The 19,609-nt window shown below is 36.8% G+C and overlaps 1 protein-coding gene across 2 annotated transcripts; it reads right to left on the reverse strand.

The window, feature by feature from the left end:
- Positions 1-1,509: 1,509 nt before the first annotated feature.
- Positions 1,510-15,527, reverse strand: tmem100.L (transmembrane protein 100 L homeolog). Of its 2 annotated transcripts, XM_041575679.1 has the most exons (4): positions 15,463-15,527; positions 9,034-9,207; positions 6,068-6,343; positions 2,749-3,965 (listed from the first exon to the last, which is right to left on the reverse strand). In XM_041575679.1, the coding sequence occupies exon 4, from the start codon at positions 3,894-3,896 to the stop codon at positions 3,501-3,503; it is 396 nt and encodes a 131-aa protein (XP_041431613.1). In that variant the 5' UTR covers positions 3,897-3,965; positions 6,068-6,343; positions 9,034-9,207; positions 15,463-15,527; the 3' UTR covers positions 2,749-3,500.
- Positions 15,528-19,609: the final 4,082 nt, after the last annotated feature.

The following is a 19,609-nucleotide window of genomic DNA, read 5'->3' on the forward strand; positions in this document are numbered from 1 at the left end:
TTCAGGCCTTCAACTATTCTTGAACTGTAACACCTTGCATGCTCCTACCAGCTCTGCTGGGAGTTTTTGTAGAAAACAACCGTGTAGCTAACATGCAGGGTAAAACAGCAATGGAGGCCAAGTAGAGGACTATTGTAGGTGGATTGTATGGTACTGAGACTGAAATGGCCAAGTTATTTTTAATAGGGCACCAGTCAATACAATATGTCCATTGCCTCACCGATCTCAGACCATTACATCAGAAAATGTTACAATAACAAATGATCTGCCAGTTTGAACTGTCAGTTTGTTTCTTTTATATATGGAGTTGGTATATGTCTTCAAAAAAATTTTAACAGCTGTACCTTAAGAAGTTGGGGATGATGGTAGACAGTGCTGGAGCAAGAAACTTTTGCACCCAGGCTCAATTCCAAACCACAACTATCCCCAACCCCTTTCCGACAAATATGTATATTTTTTTTATATGGGATTTGTGTGGAAACTCTACCATGAGTCTGCCCTATAGCAAAGCCCTTGGCCATTTTGTGCCCCTGTAACATATACTTCAAACCCATTTCAGAACATATTGTAGCTCACTGCAAACAACAGCAATGTATCTTTATCACACACTAGTGGATGTCCAACATTACGACCTCCACTCCAACGCTAACCCTTTTGGGACTGTAGTTTTCAGTATTCCCCGTACTGGATAAATGTTTACAGCTCTTTCGGTCTACCTTTACAATATGAGTGAAAATACTGTCCAACTCAATTTCCGGCCACAAAATTAGGGACATTGTCACATTCCCACCATTTATCCCAGCCTGGATCTACATCCCATATATGTTGTATGTATACAATGTATATATGTAGCAGTGGTACTGGACATGTTTCTCAAGTAATGGGACCAGTACTATCCCAACTGTCCAAACATTTATTACAAAACTATGAGATAAACCACTTTAACAAAAATCACAATATTATTCTTGGTGGGATGGCCAACATTTCTTCTCTAGATCAAATGGACATTCTCTAGATCAAATGGACATGCTTTCAATCCTAATAGTCTGAAACCCAGAAATATGTATTTTCTAGAGAGTACAACCAACATCTAGGAATTATTAGAAAAAGTATTTAGTAGTTAAATAAGTTCTGCAAGACTTCTAGGAATCATCTATCTCCAGGAAGGTGCTTCTGATTCCTAAGGTGTCTCCTGGAATAACATCACAAGATGAACTGAGAATGTTATTTCTAGCATGTGGTTGAGAATTTCCTGAGTGTGACTCCTCTCCAGGATTTAACTGGAACATTTTTTAATATGGCATAAACTGTAACTAAAAATAATTAAACTCAGACGCACAAGACAAACTTCCTGAAAATGCTTTGGATCACAAATATAAATGTAAGCAAAGAAAAAGTAAAAGTATAACAGAAAATGTTGATAGCAGCACTCATTTTTTTAATAAAATGTATATTTTATACAAAAAAAGACAAAAAAAGTGCTAGTTTTGATTACTTTACAAAAGTTGATTTTTTTTTTTTCGATACAAAGGGCCACATAGTGCGATCATTGTTGGCAAATAGAATTACAAATAGCGACCTAAATACACCATAATTATTACAGTAATAATATTAATCATAAAAAAATAACTACAAGTACCATGAAAGTCATGTGCCTTAGCAAAAAAAAAAAAAACGTCTGTCTATTAATCAGCTATTTCAAATGAAGGTCATAGACAATAAAACTGTAAAAATAATTATAAAATAATAATTCTGACTTCAATCTACCATCAGTTGCTTCTCCTTAACAGCTCTACCCCAACTGCTTTGCGTAGTTCTGCTCTTGTTGTTTCATGTCCTAGAATAGTTATTAAGAGTAAACTGATCATCTAAGTTAAGCTTAGAAACAACCTTGCATTGTATAGGCAGCAATTCAGAACAGAATTATTTTAAGCAGAAACTTGCTTTTGTGTTATCTTGAGAAACACTCCATGGCCTGTTATATATGTTGGTCTTAAGTGTAGACTAATTATGATGTAATTAGTTATAAAGTGCTGATTATATGCTTTTTTTTCTTTACAGAGGAACTTTTCCTACTGTGACTAAACCCATGGGGACAGAAGTAATTTGAAATTTTTTAACTGTAATAAACTTGAATGTACTCACAACTCGAATAGGAGGTTATTTATTAATTAAAAAAAACTTGAACGTCTAATATTCGATCACCTGAAAATTTGACTCGACTTCGAATAGTTTTCCTCCAAAAAAAAAACTTGAATGTTACGACGGCAATTAACATATTTAAATGGTTCGTCAGACCTCTGCCATTGACCTGTACAACACGTTTTTTTGAGGAATATTCGAATTAGAACTGTTTGAGAGTAAATCGAGAGTGATAAATCTCACATTCAAATTCAAATTCGAGTTGGTGAATTAAAATTTGAGTTTTGACAAAAAAAAAAAAAAATTTGAAAATTCGAATTTACCATTCAAACCTTAATAAATCTGCATCTTACAGTTTTATGTAGCGATTATATATGATTAGCCTATGTTTGGATTTATTTCCCATCAGGCGTCAGGAAAAATGCAACAAGAATTTGAATTACATGGTATGATACATGTGTACCTATGTATTCTATACCAGATATATCAAAGCCCCCAACTGCAGCTTAAAATAATGTCTCATTTTCCAAGCATGTGTTTTTAGAAATGGTTACTGTTGCCTGGTTTAGCAGTATAGCATAACTACATATACGAGTGCACACTTACTTGTTTGCACTGGGATTTTAATAGGTTTAATCTTTTCAGGCCCATTTTATAAGGAAGTCATCATCAGCTGATATAACATAAATGGAAATGAGCACCTGCTGATATAACATTAGCAATACATAATAATAACACCTCAGGTATTTCATGACCACTCACCCAGAAGGGACCACTGCAGCCATAAAGACTGATGCAAACGAATAAAATCCAATGAAAAGAAGAAATCCAAAAATCTGACTACTTATTGCTAGGCCCTTACTGCATAAAAATGACAGGGCCTTGAAGTTGATAGTACTGATCTAAATCATTTTAGATTCGATTAATCTAAATAATCAGCAATTGTTTCAGATATGATTCGACCCGTTAATCATATGGTATTGTTATACTTCAATATATGTGAATGGCTTAGTGTGTGGCATATCCAGTATATACTGTAAGTTCAATGCATATTCAGATTATTATGATGTTTGATGCATATTTAGCTTGTAATGTAATGTATTTGAGTCTTTAGACATTGAAGAAACTCTTGCTTTGACAGGGAACTCTAAACTGGTTCATCTCATGACTGATCAAGGGATGCTAGGCTGCTGCACCACATGACTGGTTTGTATCACATATCTTTCCATGTCCCAAGTCATCTTCAATCTAAACATTCCAGCGTGATACAATTCCAAACCTGCGGATTGCTTCACTACTTATTTTTGCTGATCCAAGCTATTTAAGCAGTATCATTCTACATTTTCTGTAGATGTTTCTTAAGTGACTAAACTCCGTTGGTTTGCCACCAAGGCTGTTTGGCTCTCTCTCCTTTTTGTTCTCTTTTTCCTCTGCCTTATTTTCCAGCACAGGGCACTTAAGCACAACAAAAGTAGTCCAGAAGACAGAAGGACCAGCCCGAATACAGAGATAATGGATCCATGAGTATTAAAGCTGTAAGCCACGGCAGTGACTACCACTCCTGCTATTAGTATGACCACTCCAAAGGGGATAGTGCAGCGGTAACATGAGAGCTCTGCTCCTCCTGTTGCTGCTGTCAGTTGGGTTTCATTCACCCTTGGAACTGTAATCACAAAGTCATTATTTGTCTTCTCCATCAGGATAGGTTCCGAACCTTTTGGAGCTCCCATAACCTCTTTAATGGGCTGCTCCATTATCTAGATTCATGAAGTCCGGCAATGGATCCTTATGCTACTTCTGCGTTGGGTCCAGCTTGTTTTAGGCTGTGTAAAAGAATCATACAAATACATCAGCTAAAAGTTAACATGCATAAAGGGCTGAGAATTATTTTTTCTTTTAAATTAATTAAACAAAGAATTCTTGTTTGCATGGGTCAAACCAAAATACATTGCTGTACAGTTGGCTGAATGCTTAGCATATGCTCATTCATTTATAGTACTGTCAATGACCGTGCAACAGGTGCGCAGGGTTCTAGTCACATTGTCATATGTAAAGAATAGCTGAAAGAACAGCACGTCTGGAATATTGCTTTTGATGGGAATAAATTAGGATTCGCATGATAATGAAATAAGCTTTTAAACTCTGGTATTCTTACAATGGAATCAAGGATAATTTTTTCTGATGTGATTTTACTAATATAATTTTCTGTTAATAGAGTTTGTAATTTTTTCATAATAAAATACAAGATTTTTTTTTTATTGCCACAGTAAGGGAAAAATTGGCTTGTAAAGGGAAATATGCCTGGTACATTGCACACTGAGAACAGATTATATATATATATATATATATATATATATATATATATATATATATATATATATAGTGAATAAAGTACCCCCTCTTGTAAAATATAAGGATATTATAAGTTACCTTCGGCCTCGTGTTTTTATACAGGTCATAGAACTCCGAGGTAACTTCTAATATCCTCATATTTTTCAACTGGGGGTACTTTATTTATTATAATACACAAATTTCAATGAGTCATGTGACAGAAATGACATCAGAACTCACCATTTATAACTGATGACATCAGAACTCACCGTTTATAAGGATATAATTTACAGGATATTCATGGCTTTTGTGTATTATATATATATATATATATATATATATATATATATATATATATATATATATATATATATATATATATAACAATGCTGTTTTACCAATAAAAACACTTTATTCACTTCTACAATGAGTGTGCTGATCCATTACTACTGCATATTAAGAACATTGATCATGCACCTCTGCTCTACTGGAGATCGAGTGCGGACACCCAAAGCATTTCTATATATATCTGTACAAAATGGAGTGGAGCACTTAACCCGTCCAAAACTTAGTCCATATCCATGGACAAATTATTCAGGAGAGAAAAGAGAGACCTGAGTTGAAAGCTCGTATACCATTTGGACATATGTATCATCCTTGTGCACGGAAAATTCATCAAATTATTTATAAGCATTGGCCACTTCTAAGAAGGGCCTATCCCAATATCCTGGAGTTTGGGGAACCTCCTCTATTGTCCTATAAACGTCCTCAGAATCTGAGGGACAGGCTGGTTAAGGCTGACCTTGGAACATTACGTTCCAGCCCACAGCGAGTATTGACTCCATTAAGAGACAGCATGTATCCGTGTGGGAGGTGTAATCAGTGTTCAAGTGTGATACGTTCTAATGTTTTCACACATCCACATTCTGGTAAAAAGTTTGATATATGAGGGCATTTCACATGTGACTCAGAGTATGTAATGCATGCTCAAATGTCCTTGTGGATTGGCCTATATAGAAGAGACAATTCAGCCAATTAGAGACAGAGTGAGTCAACACAAATCCACAATTAGAAAGGAAGTTTTGAAACTACCTGTTCCAGCACACTTTAAATTGGTTAGACATATTGCAGCATCCATCCGGTTCTTGGTGCTGGAGTCTGTTGCCCCCCCTCGACGGGGGGGGGGGGGGGCAAGACTCCTACAGCTCCAAAAGAGAGAAATTTTGGATCCATACTATACAAACACTATATCTTAATAGGGAATATGACCTTTATGCTTTTTTGTAATTATTGTTTATCTGGGAATTGGCTGGGAGTAGATTGATACATTTGTTTTTGATACATTTTCTGATATGACACACTGTGACTGATTGTAACAGATTGCCTATAGATACTAGTTTAAGATAGGAAATTGACTGTGTAACCAGAATAGTCTTAGAACTGCATATTTGATTGGTGCGATTAACCCAATGGGTGTGTCTAGAGTACTGAGTATGTTAAATAGGATATGATGTCAATGTGATGAATGATGCTTGATAAAGGGGCGGGAGCTCCGAAACGTTGCACGTTCATCTTATTTTTGGTAATAATTTACCTTATCTCACTTGGAATTTGTCTGGACTCTTTTGTTGTTGTAAATCTTCAGCCAAGGCAAGCTAATACCCAGATTTCCAAACGTCATTGTTCAGACGATGACTCTTCTAGTAACACAATTGGTGATGTTTTAATTGCATAATAAAATGCTTATAAACTGATCTTTTGATGACCAGACATCACATAGAAGTGTTGATAAAGAGTAGACTGCCGTTGCAGTTACGTCTTTTACGGCATCAATCTTCAATATACAGCACAATTTCTGCCATTTGTGTAACTATAACACAATAACAAGACAAGAACAAGGCATCAAAAATTGGTGACCAGCCCTGGTAAATCTGCAGTATTCTGATCCAGGAATCTGACCATAGGCTAGCTTAATAAAATATCAAAATAGTATACATCCAAATGGTAGTTTTGTTAAACTTGTGACACTTCAGTTTTTGTGTACTGCAGTTCCTTGTATCCTTATCCTGACAGTGAGGTCTCTGTCCTAGAGCATTTTAAGCTATTGTTGTTTTGTGTAACGTTACTCTGGTCAGCATTCATAGAAAACACTAGGGGGCACATTTACTTAGGGTCGAATATCGAGGGTTAATTAACCCTCGATATTCGACTGTCGAAATTAAATCCTTCGACTTCGAATATCGAAGTCGAAGGATTTAGCGATATTCGTTCGATTGAACTATCAAAGGAATAGGCTAACATTGATGCTCGGTGGGTTTTAGGTGGCGAAGTAGGTGGTCGAAGTTTTTTTTAAAGAGACAGTACTTCGACTATCGAATGGTCGAATAGTCAAATGATTTTTCGTTCAAATCGTTCAATTCGAAGTTGTAGTCGAAGGTCGAAGAAGCCAATTCGATGGTCAAAGTAGCCAAAAAAAAAACATTCGAAATTCAAAGTATTTTTTATTCTATTCCTTCACTCGAGTTAAGTAAATGTGCCCCACACAGTATGGGATTTGTTATCCGAATATTTTTTTTTTTTTAGATATTTTTGTATTAGCCTTAAAGCATGGTCCTTCACATTACGGAAAGACTCCTCATCTGCAAAAGAAACAATTCTTAGGAATGCTGCACAATAGATCCCATGCCTGTATTATGCTGCAAAAGAATCTGACTTTTCTTTTAACTGTGTCTTAAAATTGGCCTCCAGATTACAAATATTCTACCACTGCTCCTGTAATTAAAGGTGGCGCCGAGATCATTAAGAAACTAAAGGCAGCTAGTTAATAAAAGGGATGTGTTATTTAATGCACACACTGTATGACGCTTATAAGTTTCCCTTCAGCTATTTGCAGGTTACAGATACAATTAAATGTAATAATACCACAGCCTTACTGGCAAAGCTAAAATTGCTTTCAGTACCATTAACCAAGCACACTAGTTTCCAGAACAAGAATTTCCTGGAACCATTCGCAGTGGGTCTGAGGTTCATCGAGTGGGAACTGTAAAGCCTGCAATCGTGCTAGTGCTGGCAGCATTTGGGGCCAGCTTGTAACATTCCTTTAACGTGATCCCTTTGTAGCTTGATTGCTCAGAGTTTTTTGAACTGTAAAATGTGGTTACCCTGTTACAAAGCTGAACCGAATGGTAAATCTATTTCTAGAATATCCAGGCAATTATTACTTGTCTTACAATATGTATATTTTATTACTTTGATTTCTACACAAATGTGTGGAACACTATATTGAATTTGGTAACATAGTTCTTTTGGGTTGAAAGAAAAGACAAAAAGTCCACCAATTTCCAACCTTTCAAATGACCCCAATGCATTTACATGTGCACATACTGTACAAACACTCACATATATAAACTATATATACCTATACTAAACGACCTGATCCCAAAAGCCGTGGATATTTTGCTGGTTCAAGAAATCATCCAAGCCCCTCTTAAAGGCATTAATAGAATCTGCTATCACAACATCACCCGGCAGACGATCCACCATCTTACTGCTCTCAATGTGAAGAGCCACCTACACTGCTTCAAATTAACATTTTGTTCCTCAAGTCTAAAGGGGTGACCTCTGGTTCTTTTATCTTTTCTATAGGAAAAAATATCCCTATGTTTCTATAATATCCTTTAATGTACACCTAAAATGTAATTTGTCCCCACATTAAGGTGGTTATTTACTAAAACTCGAATTTATCTCATATTTTTATTAAACCAAGCTCGACCAAACTCCTATCCATGATTTTATCTTATGTATCAATAAAATAACTAAAAAAAAGGTTGGGTCCGGAAAACAAATTTTTTCATGTTATTGCCCCAAAAATTTTTCAGATTATCGGATGGAACAGAGCACAGATCATGATATCTTCAAATTGTAAAAAGGACATCTGCCACTGACTTATACATGAGCGTGACAAGTTTGACATGGCGGATTTTCGGATTCTGACTTTTTGTAGCTTCAAAAAAAAAAAAATTTCGTTTTTTTTTTCTCTAAAAATTCGAGTTGTTGCCCAAAAAACTTAGTTAACTTAGTGAATAACCTCCTAAATGTGAAGAACCACTGCACAATACCACGCTCATAGCATAATATTTTGCCTTGTATCATTTAGGTGGTATACTGAGGGAGGACTGTGCATTCGAAAGCAAAACTACCCCCTCCTTGTGTATCAACGGATTCTGGTATTTTTTCCATGTTCTACAGCACAACTGCTACCCCACTGATCAAGTTAAGTTGAAAAATTATACATTTTGAAATTGCTTGACCAAGTTAAATCCTTTGAATAGGCAATAAGGATATAAATATATTGCTATGTTAATCAGAATAAAAATGCACCTCTGCTACTTACTAAATCCTTAAAGTGTTAATTAATGTCCCTATACACTTCAGTTCCAAATTTACATCAGCTTCAGCCACTCGGCAGCCTAGCAGTGTGCTAAATACAATATACGTAAATGACTGCAGTTTTAAACTTTTATACATGATTTACCAGAAAGCAAGAAATTCTGAACCTACCGTGAAAATACGTAATCCATCATAGAAGAATTCCCTGGTGTGTTTGGGGAGTGCTTGTCACAGTCCAGCTTGTGCCTTGTGTTCCAGATATACTGTATAGACAGGATTGTCTGCTTGTCGCTCTGAATCAGACACTAGGTTACAGATGACACATGGTTAGTGTGGTGGTTTCCTCTGGAAAGAGAACAGGCACAGGAATCAGATCGAGTGAAGGGGCGTTTGTTTGCAATTAGTGATGGGCTGTATTTTGCAGAACAGAGTAAGCATTCCTGAGAACTGCAACCCTTGCACCTCGGTGAATGTTCTGGGGTTTAATTTTTGGCAAGTACCACTTGTTTACGGTTGTGTAATTGGTGGGAGAGTCTGGTTAGGCACATTTAAAGAACCAGTAATGGAGAAATCAAAACATATTAATAAAAAATGCAGGCGACACAATACCTAAAACATCTCCGCAATTTGCTGTGCTCAGGCTAGTGTAATTGTGCGATCGCTATTACAATAATGACGGGCCATTTATGAATGCAGTGGCAAACACTGTAAAAATTGACACAAATGTTTAATGCGCTGATGTTCATAGACTCCAAATAATTCATTTTTTAACAAGAAGTAACAAGAAGACAGTATCTTCTACTTGACTCAAACTAAGAAATAATCTATATTGGTGGCAAAACAATCCTATTGTGTTTAACGCTCAAATTATTTTTTCAGTAGTCTTAAGGTATGGAGATCAAAATTACAGAAAAATCCCTTTTTCGGAATGACCTGTATATGCATCCAAATACATTAAATAGCCCTTCCTTATATTTGTGCAAAGCACCATTGCTTCCATCTAGGGTTGCCTCCTTTTGGCCCAGTTGCATTCGGGCAGGGGACGGCCCGTGGTGCAATGGGAATGTACTGAGTACCCGATGGCGCTCTTTGCGGCATCGGATCCAAGATGGCGGCACCCATGACCCACGTGGTTTGACGCGGCGCAATGACGTCATGCACTCGGCGCGAAATTTGAAGATAAGCCCTTCCAGATCATGGGTTCAATGCCCGATTATAGGATTTATTTGGAACATTCCTGGGTTCTTGATAATTCCTGGATCTGACCCTGCCTGAACCTCGACTTTGCTACTATCTGCCTGCCTTCTGAACTTCTGCCTGGATTTGACTAAGCTTTGTTCCTGAACCCTTGTCTGTACCTTGAACTTGGACTTAACAGCCAAGCTTCCTCCTTGGTCCGGACTACTCCCGCTGGGAGCCGATAGGCCCCTGTGACAGGAGGTTGGGTTGTGACATTGTGGGAAGAGGGTTATGACATCAGGGGTGAGGCTATGATGTGGCAAACGATTGGCCGGTTGCCACATCAAATCAATTTGACCTGGGTAGCCCTTCAAAAAACAGGGCTGTCCGGGTCAGAACCAGACAGATGGCAACCCTACTTCCATCCTGATTTTTTTGCTGAATTGTGCACAAGTGCCCCTACTGACCTACTAAGCTAAGGCTACCCTGACCATGAAGATAATTACAGGGTTGAAATGCAGTGCTCACTCTGAAAATGTTGGTGCTAGAATTCTGCCAATTTCAGCCCTAAAAATGCACTTTGCCCAATGCACTGCATTTATAGTTGACTCTTCAAAATTTTCAAGTTACCCCAGATTAACCCATTCTTCTTACACGATTTTTAACAAATCTATGTAAAGCTTTGCTCACTGACCGGGCCAATTTCTGACCACATGAGGTATACAGATGCTCTTACATCATACCCAACAAGTCTTTTGCATACAATTAGCTAGCACTCCATCCAACATGTTCTGCAGGAGACAGTTTCCTGCTTTTTTCCCCCATATATACCTCACAAATCTTTTTTATGTCTGTAAAACCACTATAAAGCATTCCACTCTTGTACTAAGGAACTCATTCGTCTAATATAAGCCTCCAAGTTATCTGTATGACATTATTCATGCCATAAATACAAAGACAGGATTTGTATAAAAGTCCAGTTAAAGGATAATTGCTGTGCCTGCTGGCTCAAGCGTGTTAAAGTATATACTGCCATAAAACTTGTTATAAAAAATATATAGGTTTTTTATTAAACTTTATAATCTTCTTTTGTATATCCTGTATAATACATTACTGTCACTTGATCAGTCCTATCCTATATATTACATTACTAGATTGTCACTAGATTCACATTTTCACTATTTTAGCACCAGACTAAATACAATCAGTCTTTATCAACTTAAATCAATCTGAGCATTAATTAGAACTACTCAATGACTTCTCCCATACATAAGCTGCAGCACCCACAGTGATAAGAAATCTGATACAGTGTGTATGAAGAGAATATAAATTGGAGATAAAGTATGAGGATATAAGTAGTGTTCTCAGTGGTCATAACCTTTCTGTATTTTGTAGGAAGGGCATAGGGCTTCGAGCTCCAGTATGAAATACACCAGTTCTTCCAACATTTATTTAGAATTCAAGGGTCTATCACATTCACACACACACACACACACTATGGACAGTTTTATAAGGAGTGTTGGAAGAAAACACAGGGAGAACATACAAACGCCTTGAAGATAGTGCTCAGGCCAGAATGGAACCAAGGACCCAATTGCTGCAAGAGCCACCATACTGTCTATGAATACAAACCTGCCTATGAATACAAACCTGCCTACGTTCACTGGGGGAAGAACTCTCTCTTGTCCCATCAAGTCACTCGTGCAACTTTCAGCTGGTAAGGACAGGGTTGCCTTGTACCAACCCAGGCAAGATGCAGACTGCACAGCATAGGTGAACCAGTGATCTCCACCTAGTATCTCATGAGCAACATGTTGCTCTAAGATCCCTTGGATGTTGCTCCCAGTGGCCTTAAAGCAGGTGCTTCTTTTATGAATTTCTGCCCTGAAGGCAAACTTTAGTTGCATATAAACCATAAGTGCTGCCAAACTGAACCTTCTGTAGGCTGCCAATCCACATGGGGCTGCTAATCACAGCGCTCATTTTGTACCCCTAGAAATTTTCACATTATAGAGTGACTCTTGGGTTAAAAAAAGGTTGGGGATCCCTGCCTTAGACAGTGATTTCTGACAGGCACAATTATGTGCCCATTAATGATTTACCACTTACATTTGGGGCATTTGATTGGGCCCCATACTACTTGTCTCAACTTGTTAACTACTTATAGAACTACACAAATATTTGTTGTGCAGTATGGGTTTAGTGCAGAACTATGCAGCAAACTATACCACTGTAGTTTCAATGCTTATTAGTGTACCATGCTGTATCACTGGCTTCAGGTTAGAACTATACAACAGTGCAAACCTACAACATTTGTAGCATCATAAATTACTGTTGTGTAGTGCATCCATGGCAAAGCCTTAATCTAGAACAATTTGTAATAACATTAACATTCTCTTCTGTTTTTACCTGGGTAATCATTAACTATATTGTACAATAAAAAGAGAACAGGTTGTTATGCCACATAGGGTTGCACTTAATCTGCCGCAAAAGTTGAGTAACAAATGGAGAATGGAGTTGGAGTTAAATCATGATACACACTCTTTTCAGATTGCTCTCAAAGGATGCTGTTAATGTGCAGTAAATGGAAAACACACAGTAAAACTCCCATGGATTAGTGTAACTTCGCATATATGTAAATATTTTTAAGGCTCATTTTCATGCTGACATTTCCACCTCTCTAATTGGATATGCTTAATTGTGATTTCTCTTATTAGCCAGTTTATATAGATATTGGGGTGTTCCTCATAAGAGCCAATGAAAACCAAAACTGTCAGTATAACTGAAACACGTATTGAAAGCTATACCATGAGAATTTGTTTCTGTTTGATTTCTACCAAAAAAATAATATTGAGCAGCAATGGTGCAGCAATCTAACAATATACTGAATTATAAATAACAAGCACTAACCCTAGTTATTTAGAACCTGAACAAGCCACAGCCATATCAGGACGTATTTAATATGAAGGGGGTAAGGTGCAAAACAAACATTTTGTATTTTTTATGGTGTCCTTCTTGTTCCTGGAGGCTCCCAAAATGGAGGGCAAAGAGTTTAATCTTTTTCTGTATGCAGTCTTGCCTGTGTTCTGCAGCAATACAGTGTATACATACAGAGGGGGATGCTTTGGGATGCCCTCTGTGCCTACATATGCATATGGATGGACTGTAACAATATAGGGAAGAATAAGCCACTTATCCTGAGATGGAGCATAAATGTAATACATTCTTCCTAACTGGCTGCTCGTTTTACACCTCTGATACCCTAAATACAGGTTACGTTACTATTTTGTATTTGTCTTGAATTAGCACATGAATAGGTGCAGGCAGTTTAGACTAAATCATCATGACTTTTATGGCGGTAATATATATATATATATACATATATATGCATATTTATACAATTATGGATCTGATGCATTTTCAATTTTCAAATGTTTAATGACCCCCCAATATAATATTTTACAAACAGAATCAATTTAATCCAATTAAACTGAATCAAATCATCGTTAACATGAAATTTCAATGAATTAACTCATGTATAGTTTAGAAATTTTCGATAAGCAAACCCCTGATTTGCATTTTCACGAAGAGAAGACTACCTTGTATTATTTGGAGCCCATACAATATCTGTTTTTAATAAACGTGTAATAAATGTTGTACAATCATAATTTAATTTATTATAGCATTCCCTTGTCTTATTTTGATGGTATCAGGTTTGATGGGGTGTGTTTCCAGCTACAGGAAACAGAGTGGTATTTATTAGGCAAAAGACGTCAACTTGTTAAGTTAAGGTATGATAACTTTTAATAGATCAACCTTTCTGTCGCACGGGGTATTCTCGTCTCTTTATCAGATGTGCTAAAAGACTGCTGCAGTCTTAGAAGCTTAAAGGGGCAGTGGCTCTGGAAATCAGATCAGTCTCACAAATGTGCTCATTGTGACTCCCCTCTTATAAAAAATATTTTTTGTAGTATAATACTTTTTTCTGTGGCGTCGCCTTTTATAAAAAAAATCCCGTTTTAATGCAGTGTGCATTTATCTTTCCTGCATGCTGCCAGCTTACTTAGTGAAGCAATGTTTCCTTGTTAAAATATAGAAGTATACAAATGATTTTATATATCCCATGTCCAGAAATTCACAAACTTCCATTTTCTCTCTTTCTATATATACTGTCACCTAATGATAGATGGTACAGCTTCTATTATTCAGAATGCTTGAAACCTGAGGTTTCTGGATAAATGGGTATTATTCTCCATACCTATAAGTCTGCTAAAATGATTTCAACCTTAAATAAACCCAACAATATTGCCTCCAACATGGATTGATGCAGCTTAGTAACCTAATTTGGTGATTTCTGGATAACAGCTTTCTAGATAAGGAATCCTATTCTTCACGTGACAAGGAATCCCATCCTTGTACCTTTTCAACAAAAGCTATTAGAATTTTTAAGAAATTGAATTTATGTATAATTTTTGAAATTGGCAAATACTCTATCCTCCACTAAAACGTAATCCAACCCATAGTTTGCATATTTCCCTTTTCGAAAACGAAAATTGTATAATGAGAAATTAAATCATCAACTTCAGTTAGCCAGCTGCCCGGTGCTTTAAAGGCACATGACTTTTAAGATGTTGATTCGTTTTGGCTAAGGATTTTGGCCAGATCCGATCCTGCAAAAAGTGCTGAGATGTTGTCTGGGTCCTGGAATTGGTTCATTGCACAAAAAAAAATACTTAAATCCACCCAGGCACCATGATTAATAATTATGTTATCAGACGGAATTAATGTACAATGCTCTAAAGTTATTAGCATTTTATATTTGTAGTTATTATGGGTGCAAGCACATCATCTTATTATTATTACAGAAAGTTACAAAAGTTGCAGCAGATAATATCAATTTTGTTCGTTAAGCGACGAGGCGCAATAATACGTCTTACATCTAAACCAGAACCTTATACTCTAGAATTTTCTGTTAAGCCAGTCATCCCAAGGGATGCGTAAATCCGTGAAGAATGTGCCCGTATAACTCACACAATTAGAAACATCTTACGATTGAATTGGGGTATATAACCAAATCTCCTTAACATTGACAACAAAAAGTTAGGGGAGACTAATATAATAAAAATAAATATAATATGTTATATTTATTTTTATAATAAATATAATGTTAAATTTGCGAATCTTTTGAATGCTCTTGAATTTAGTACAAAATACAAAATTTATAAAAAAAAAAAAAATAATCGATGCAGAAATTTTTGCAGGATCAGAGCCATATGCATAAAAGAAATAACACTCTAAGCATTAGAGGAAACATTCATACAGACAAATGACATTGCTGAAAATGATCCAATGGCAAGAAGAATTCATGCATCTCCAGACGCTGGTGTTTTGCTGGTTCATAGCTTAGAAGCAGCTCCTTACCTTCCCATGGCCAGACTGCAACTGAACTGAGCCAGCCACATGTACAGAAAGAATATGTGAGGGGATGCAAATAACAATGCAAGGGAGCGTCTGCTAGTTACTAGCTGCTTTTACAGGAGAAAAAAAAACCTTAGGGATGGGGGTAAAACTCACAAAAGCACAAACTGTATGTTCACCAGCAACTGCTTACTTGGGTTCTTTCTGGAGTGTTTTCAAATCATTCTAGATCCCTAGAAATATCCCCATTAAGTTCTTAGTGTAATTCTGGCTTTTACATTTTAAATAGTTAAATGATTTATAGAACAAAACATAGGCTAATAAATATATATATATATATATACAGCTTAAAAAAACCTGTTAATTATCTCCTGACTTGTCGTTGTATGATTTGATTGTTGGCTCACATGGCAATCACTCCAATTTGGCCCTACTCTTGGGCAAACGGGAGAAATACCTGCTTATTTTGTGACTAAACAAGATGCGCTTAGTCGGTATGCCCAGCTTTACGGAAGTGGAGTAGGATTCTGAATCACAGTACCCAGAGCCCCCAAGGTGTTTTGCACCTTTGTTTGTTATAATTCCTTACAGTATTTATGACATTTATTTTCCCATTGCAGTATCTGTTTCATCTATCATCATCAATAAACCTGCCCCATTGCATCTTAAATACAGTATATCATTCTCATATTATCATAATTAGCTTAATAAACCCATGTATCTATAATTTAGATGCCTTAAATCTATACTGGTTGCAAAATGCTCCCCAGCTCAGTTATTGCTGCATGCCCATAAGATTTTGTAAACCTTAAAAGGAGAACTAAAGCTTTACAAAGAAGTAGTGTAGAAATGCTGCACATTATATTTTGTGCTTCTGTACCAGCCCAAGGCAACCACAGCCCTTTAGCAGTAAAGATCTGTGCCTCCAAAGATGCCCCAGTAGCTCCCCATCTTCTGTTCTACTGATTTAATGCACATACGCTGTCCTGCTGTTACTTACTTGAGTTTAGAGACAGCCTCACAATCCATGCCTCCCAACATTTTTGAAATAGAAAGAGGGACAAAAAGATTAGCTGCGAGCATCACAGTGGGTTTTTTTTTACCACGCCCCCTAATTACCATGTTCATTTTACAAAATTTGGCAGGTTATGAAAGTATGAACACATTTCTGTGGTTTTTATGTGTTATTACTGTTTTGCTAATGAAGATGAATTGCCCTTTAAGCTGCAAGTCAGTTTCCCCAAGCGACCTGTTTATCTTAAATTGTTACAATTACTTATTTGCTTTTCTTAAATCGTTACAAAAGTATTCAAGTGCGCCTGTTGGCTGTTCTGGGGCTCTCTGCCAAAAGCCAATTAAGTTAGAAACATTGTATCTTTTTCTGGCTGTTCAGTGCAGGAGATCAAAGAGAAAGTCGGGACATTTCAGTAACAAGCTGGGACTGTGGGTTGAGCTGTCAAAATCAAGACTGTCCCGCTCAAAACAGGACAGTCAAAGTTTTTTTAAAGAGACAGTACTTCAATTTTCGAAGTCGAAGTTTATTCTATTCGAATTTTGGCCTATTAGTAAATGGGCCCCTAACAAAATTTGGAGCTCCTGTGACAACTTTGGAGGCCTGGACAGGCCTGGATTTGTGGAGAGGCCACCAAGGCCCAAGCCTAGGGCGGCAGAATATTAGGGGGTGGCATGCTGCCCAACCACACCCACATTGATTCAGAAACATTGGACATGTGCATGAGATAAAATTTCCTGTGCACCAATCCCCATTGCTCTGTTGAAACCGATAAATGATGATGAAGGAGGAAAATTTGAGCAAATAAAGGGGAGGGGACAGGGATGATGAACAACAGCGGGCCTAGGGGCGCCTGCTACATAAATCCGGCCCAGGGCCTGGATTATGGTGCAGTAAGTTAAAGTATATAAAATACAGCATTTCTATCCATATTTAGGGGTTAGTTCTCCTTTAAGTATTTCATGCTGGTTAAATTGATTTGTGGCACTGGCTAGTTTGTAATTAGACACTAGCTACAGTAAACCCACGTAGGTAGATGCAATGGAACACAGTGTTATTTGGCCAATAAACTGTCATAGAGAAGATTTTATTGATTAGTAAAGTTGCCTCATAAACTTGCATTGCATTAAAATGAACACAACGCTCCTTCTTTTTCATTTAATTGCTTTAAAGAGAAAAACGGAATAGAAATCTGGTGTAGGAAATAGAGATATGTTTTAATCTGTTTTGGCAATGCCAGAAATTATTAAAATAACTCAAGGAAGAAAGCAAAGTATTTTTCAACATTTTGGAAAGCTGCATGGGTGCATTCAGTTTTAGTACAATGAAAGCACTCACTGCTGCCATATTGGATTTTTTCCAACCTTTCCATTACTCAGCCCATAAGTCCAACGTCCAGTCCAAAGAAAAATGGATTACTGGAAAACAGAAGATACAAGGGGTCATTTGGAAATGTGCAGGTGCCCTAATTCAAAAAGGTTCTTGCAACCAAACACGCTCCTGCAGCTCTATATGAAGGCATCTAATGACACTGGGAACCCTGAAATCATATCCACCCTGGACGTGGTGGTAACTGATGGTTCTCAAGGTGGGTTCTGTCAATAGATGCACCAGACTTACCTGTATGTCAAGTGAATTGGATGCAAGCTCAGATTTGAACATGTCTTCTGCAACTGACACAATCCCCATGCAAATGCTTCATGGAACTTGCAACCGAATTGGTCAAAATAAAAACACAGTTGCATGGGTTTTGATGCATGAGACACAATTTGGAGTGGGGCAGCAATTAGTTGCATTATGGCATTATTTGTACCCAGAATTGCATTTTGCACACTGAATTTGTGTTTATCAATGACACAGTTGTCTTGACCAATAGCTTTTATATATTGCACTTGTTTGCCAGCAGCCATTTATTGTCTTTTCATTTTGGTAAAATCTTTTGATGTTCTATTTATATTCGTTTAAATTCAGCAATATATGCAAACTCTTTTTTTTTTTGTTTCAAAATGTTTTTATTATTTTCAAATTAAGCAAGCAGGATTTTAACAAAAGCTGTACAAAGAGTCACACCAATACAACTTGTTTTGGCTGAATGCCTAAAATAAAAATAAAATATAGATTTGAATCTTTAATCGGTGATGCCACCTGAACTGTTCAACATGGTAAAAAAATGTAATTCCTACAACAAGGAATGAAAACAGAAATATGTTGGCTTGCCAGATGAACCACTAAAGGAGAGATTATAACTGTAACAAACCCAAAGTAAGTGATTTGAAGTTAGAATCAATTTGATCCCAGAATAATGACCACGTTTCAGTAAATATTTGTTTAAAATGTGATTCTGATGATTTAATCCTAATTGTTCTTGCCAACAAAGTTGATTTAGGAGGGACAGAATATCTGCTAGTGAAGGAGTGGATTCAGACCAATTTAGGAACAAAAGTTTCTTAATAGCAGCTGTAAACAACAAATATGGGTTTAACAATGAATCACTCTGGGGTTTGGGTTGCCCCTTCGGACTGAATCCTGGAAAGTCCAGATGTAGAAGTGCAAATTTTGGGCTTAATTTAATTTGAAGTTTGAATTTGAGAATCAGAAACTTCACCAAGGTTGACCATGCTATACGTACTTTAGGACAACACCAAAGGTAGTGAAATGAGTCTACATTTTGTTGGGTACATTTTTGACAAAAAGACTGAGAGCCCAAACGCAAACTCTTATATGCTCATGGTCAAATTGTTGCTATGCTGGTATGCTAATGTAGAACATAAGTCAGCAACGCTGCCAAATGCCTCTCACTACATCGCCTTGACTGATATGACCCTGATGTATGTTTTGTTATTATTCTATTCATTCCATCTTTAGTTGCCAGTTGTGTTGTATGCGAATGTTTGATTTAACATTTGCCTGCCAGTATTGTATGTAGAGATTTTTTTGTATTTGTAAGTATGCAATTATATCATTCTGGCTAGAATTTTGATGATTATTAACTTGTGTGTAACAATGCAGGCATTCCAGTTTGTAAAGTCTTTAAATATCTCTTTGTATGTTATTCATTTCAGACAGGCCATCATTATCAGATCACTTAGGTGTTGGTTTTATTTTTCCTATGGTGGTCCTACTGCCACTTAACTAACA

The sequence above is a fragment of the Xenopus laevis genome, chromosome 9_10L, assembly GCF_017654675.1.
Source record: "Xenopus laevis strain J_2021 chromosome 9_10L, Xenopus_laevis_v10.1, whole genome shotgun sequence".
NCBI classification, from domain to species: domain Eukaryota; kingdom Metazoa; phylum Chordata; class Amphibia; order Anura; family Pipidae; genus Xenopus; species Xenopus laevis.

Coding starts and splice junctions, on each gene's coding strand:
- tmem100.L (XM_041575679.1), bottom strand. CDS start 3,896: ATGGAGCAGCCCATTAAAGAGGTTATGGGAGCTCCAAAAGGTTCGGAA.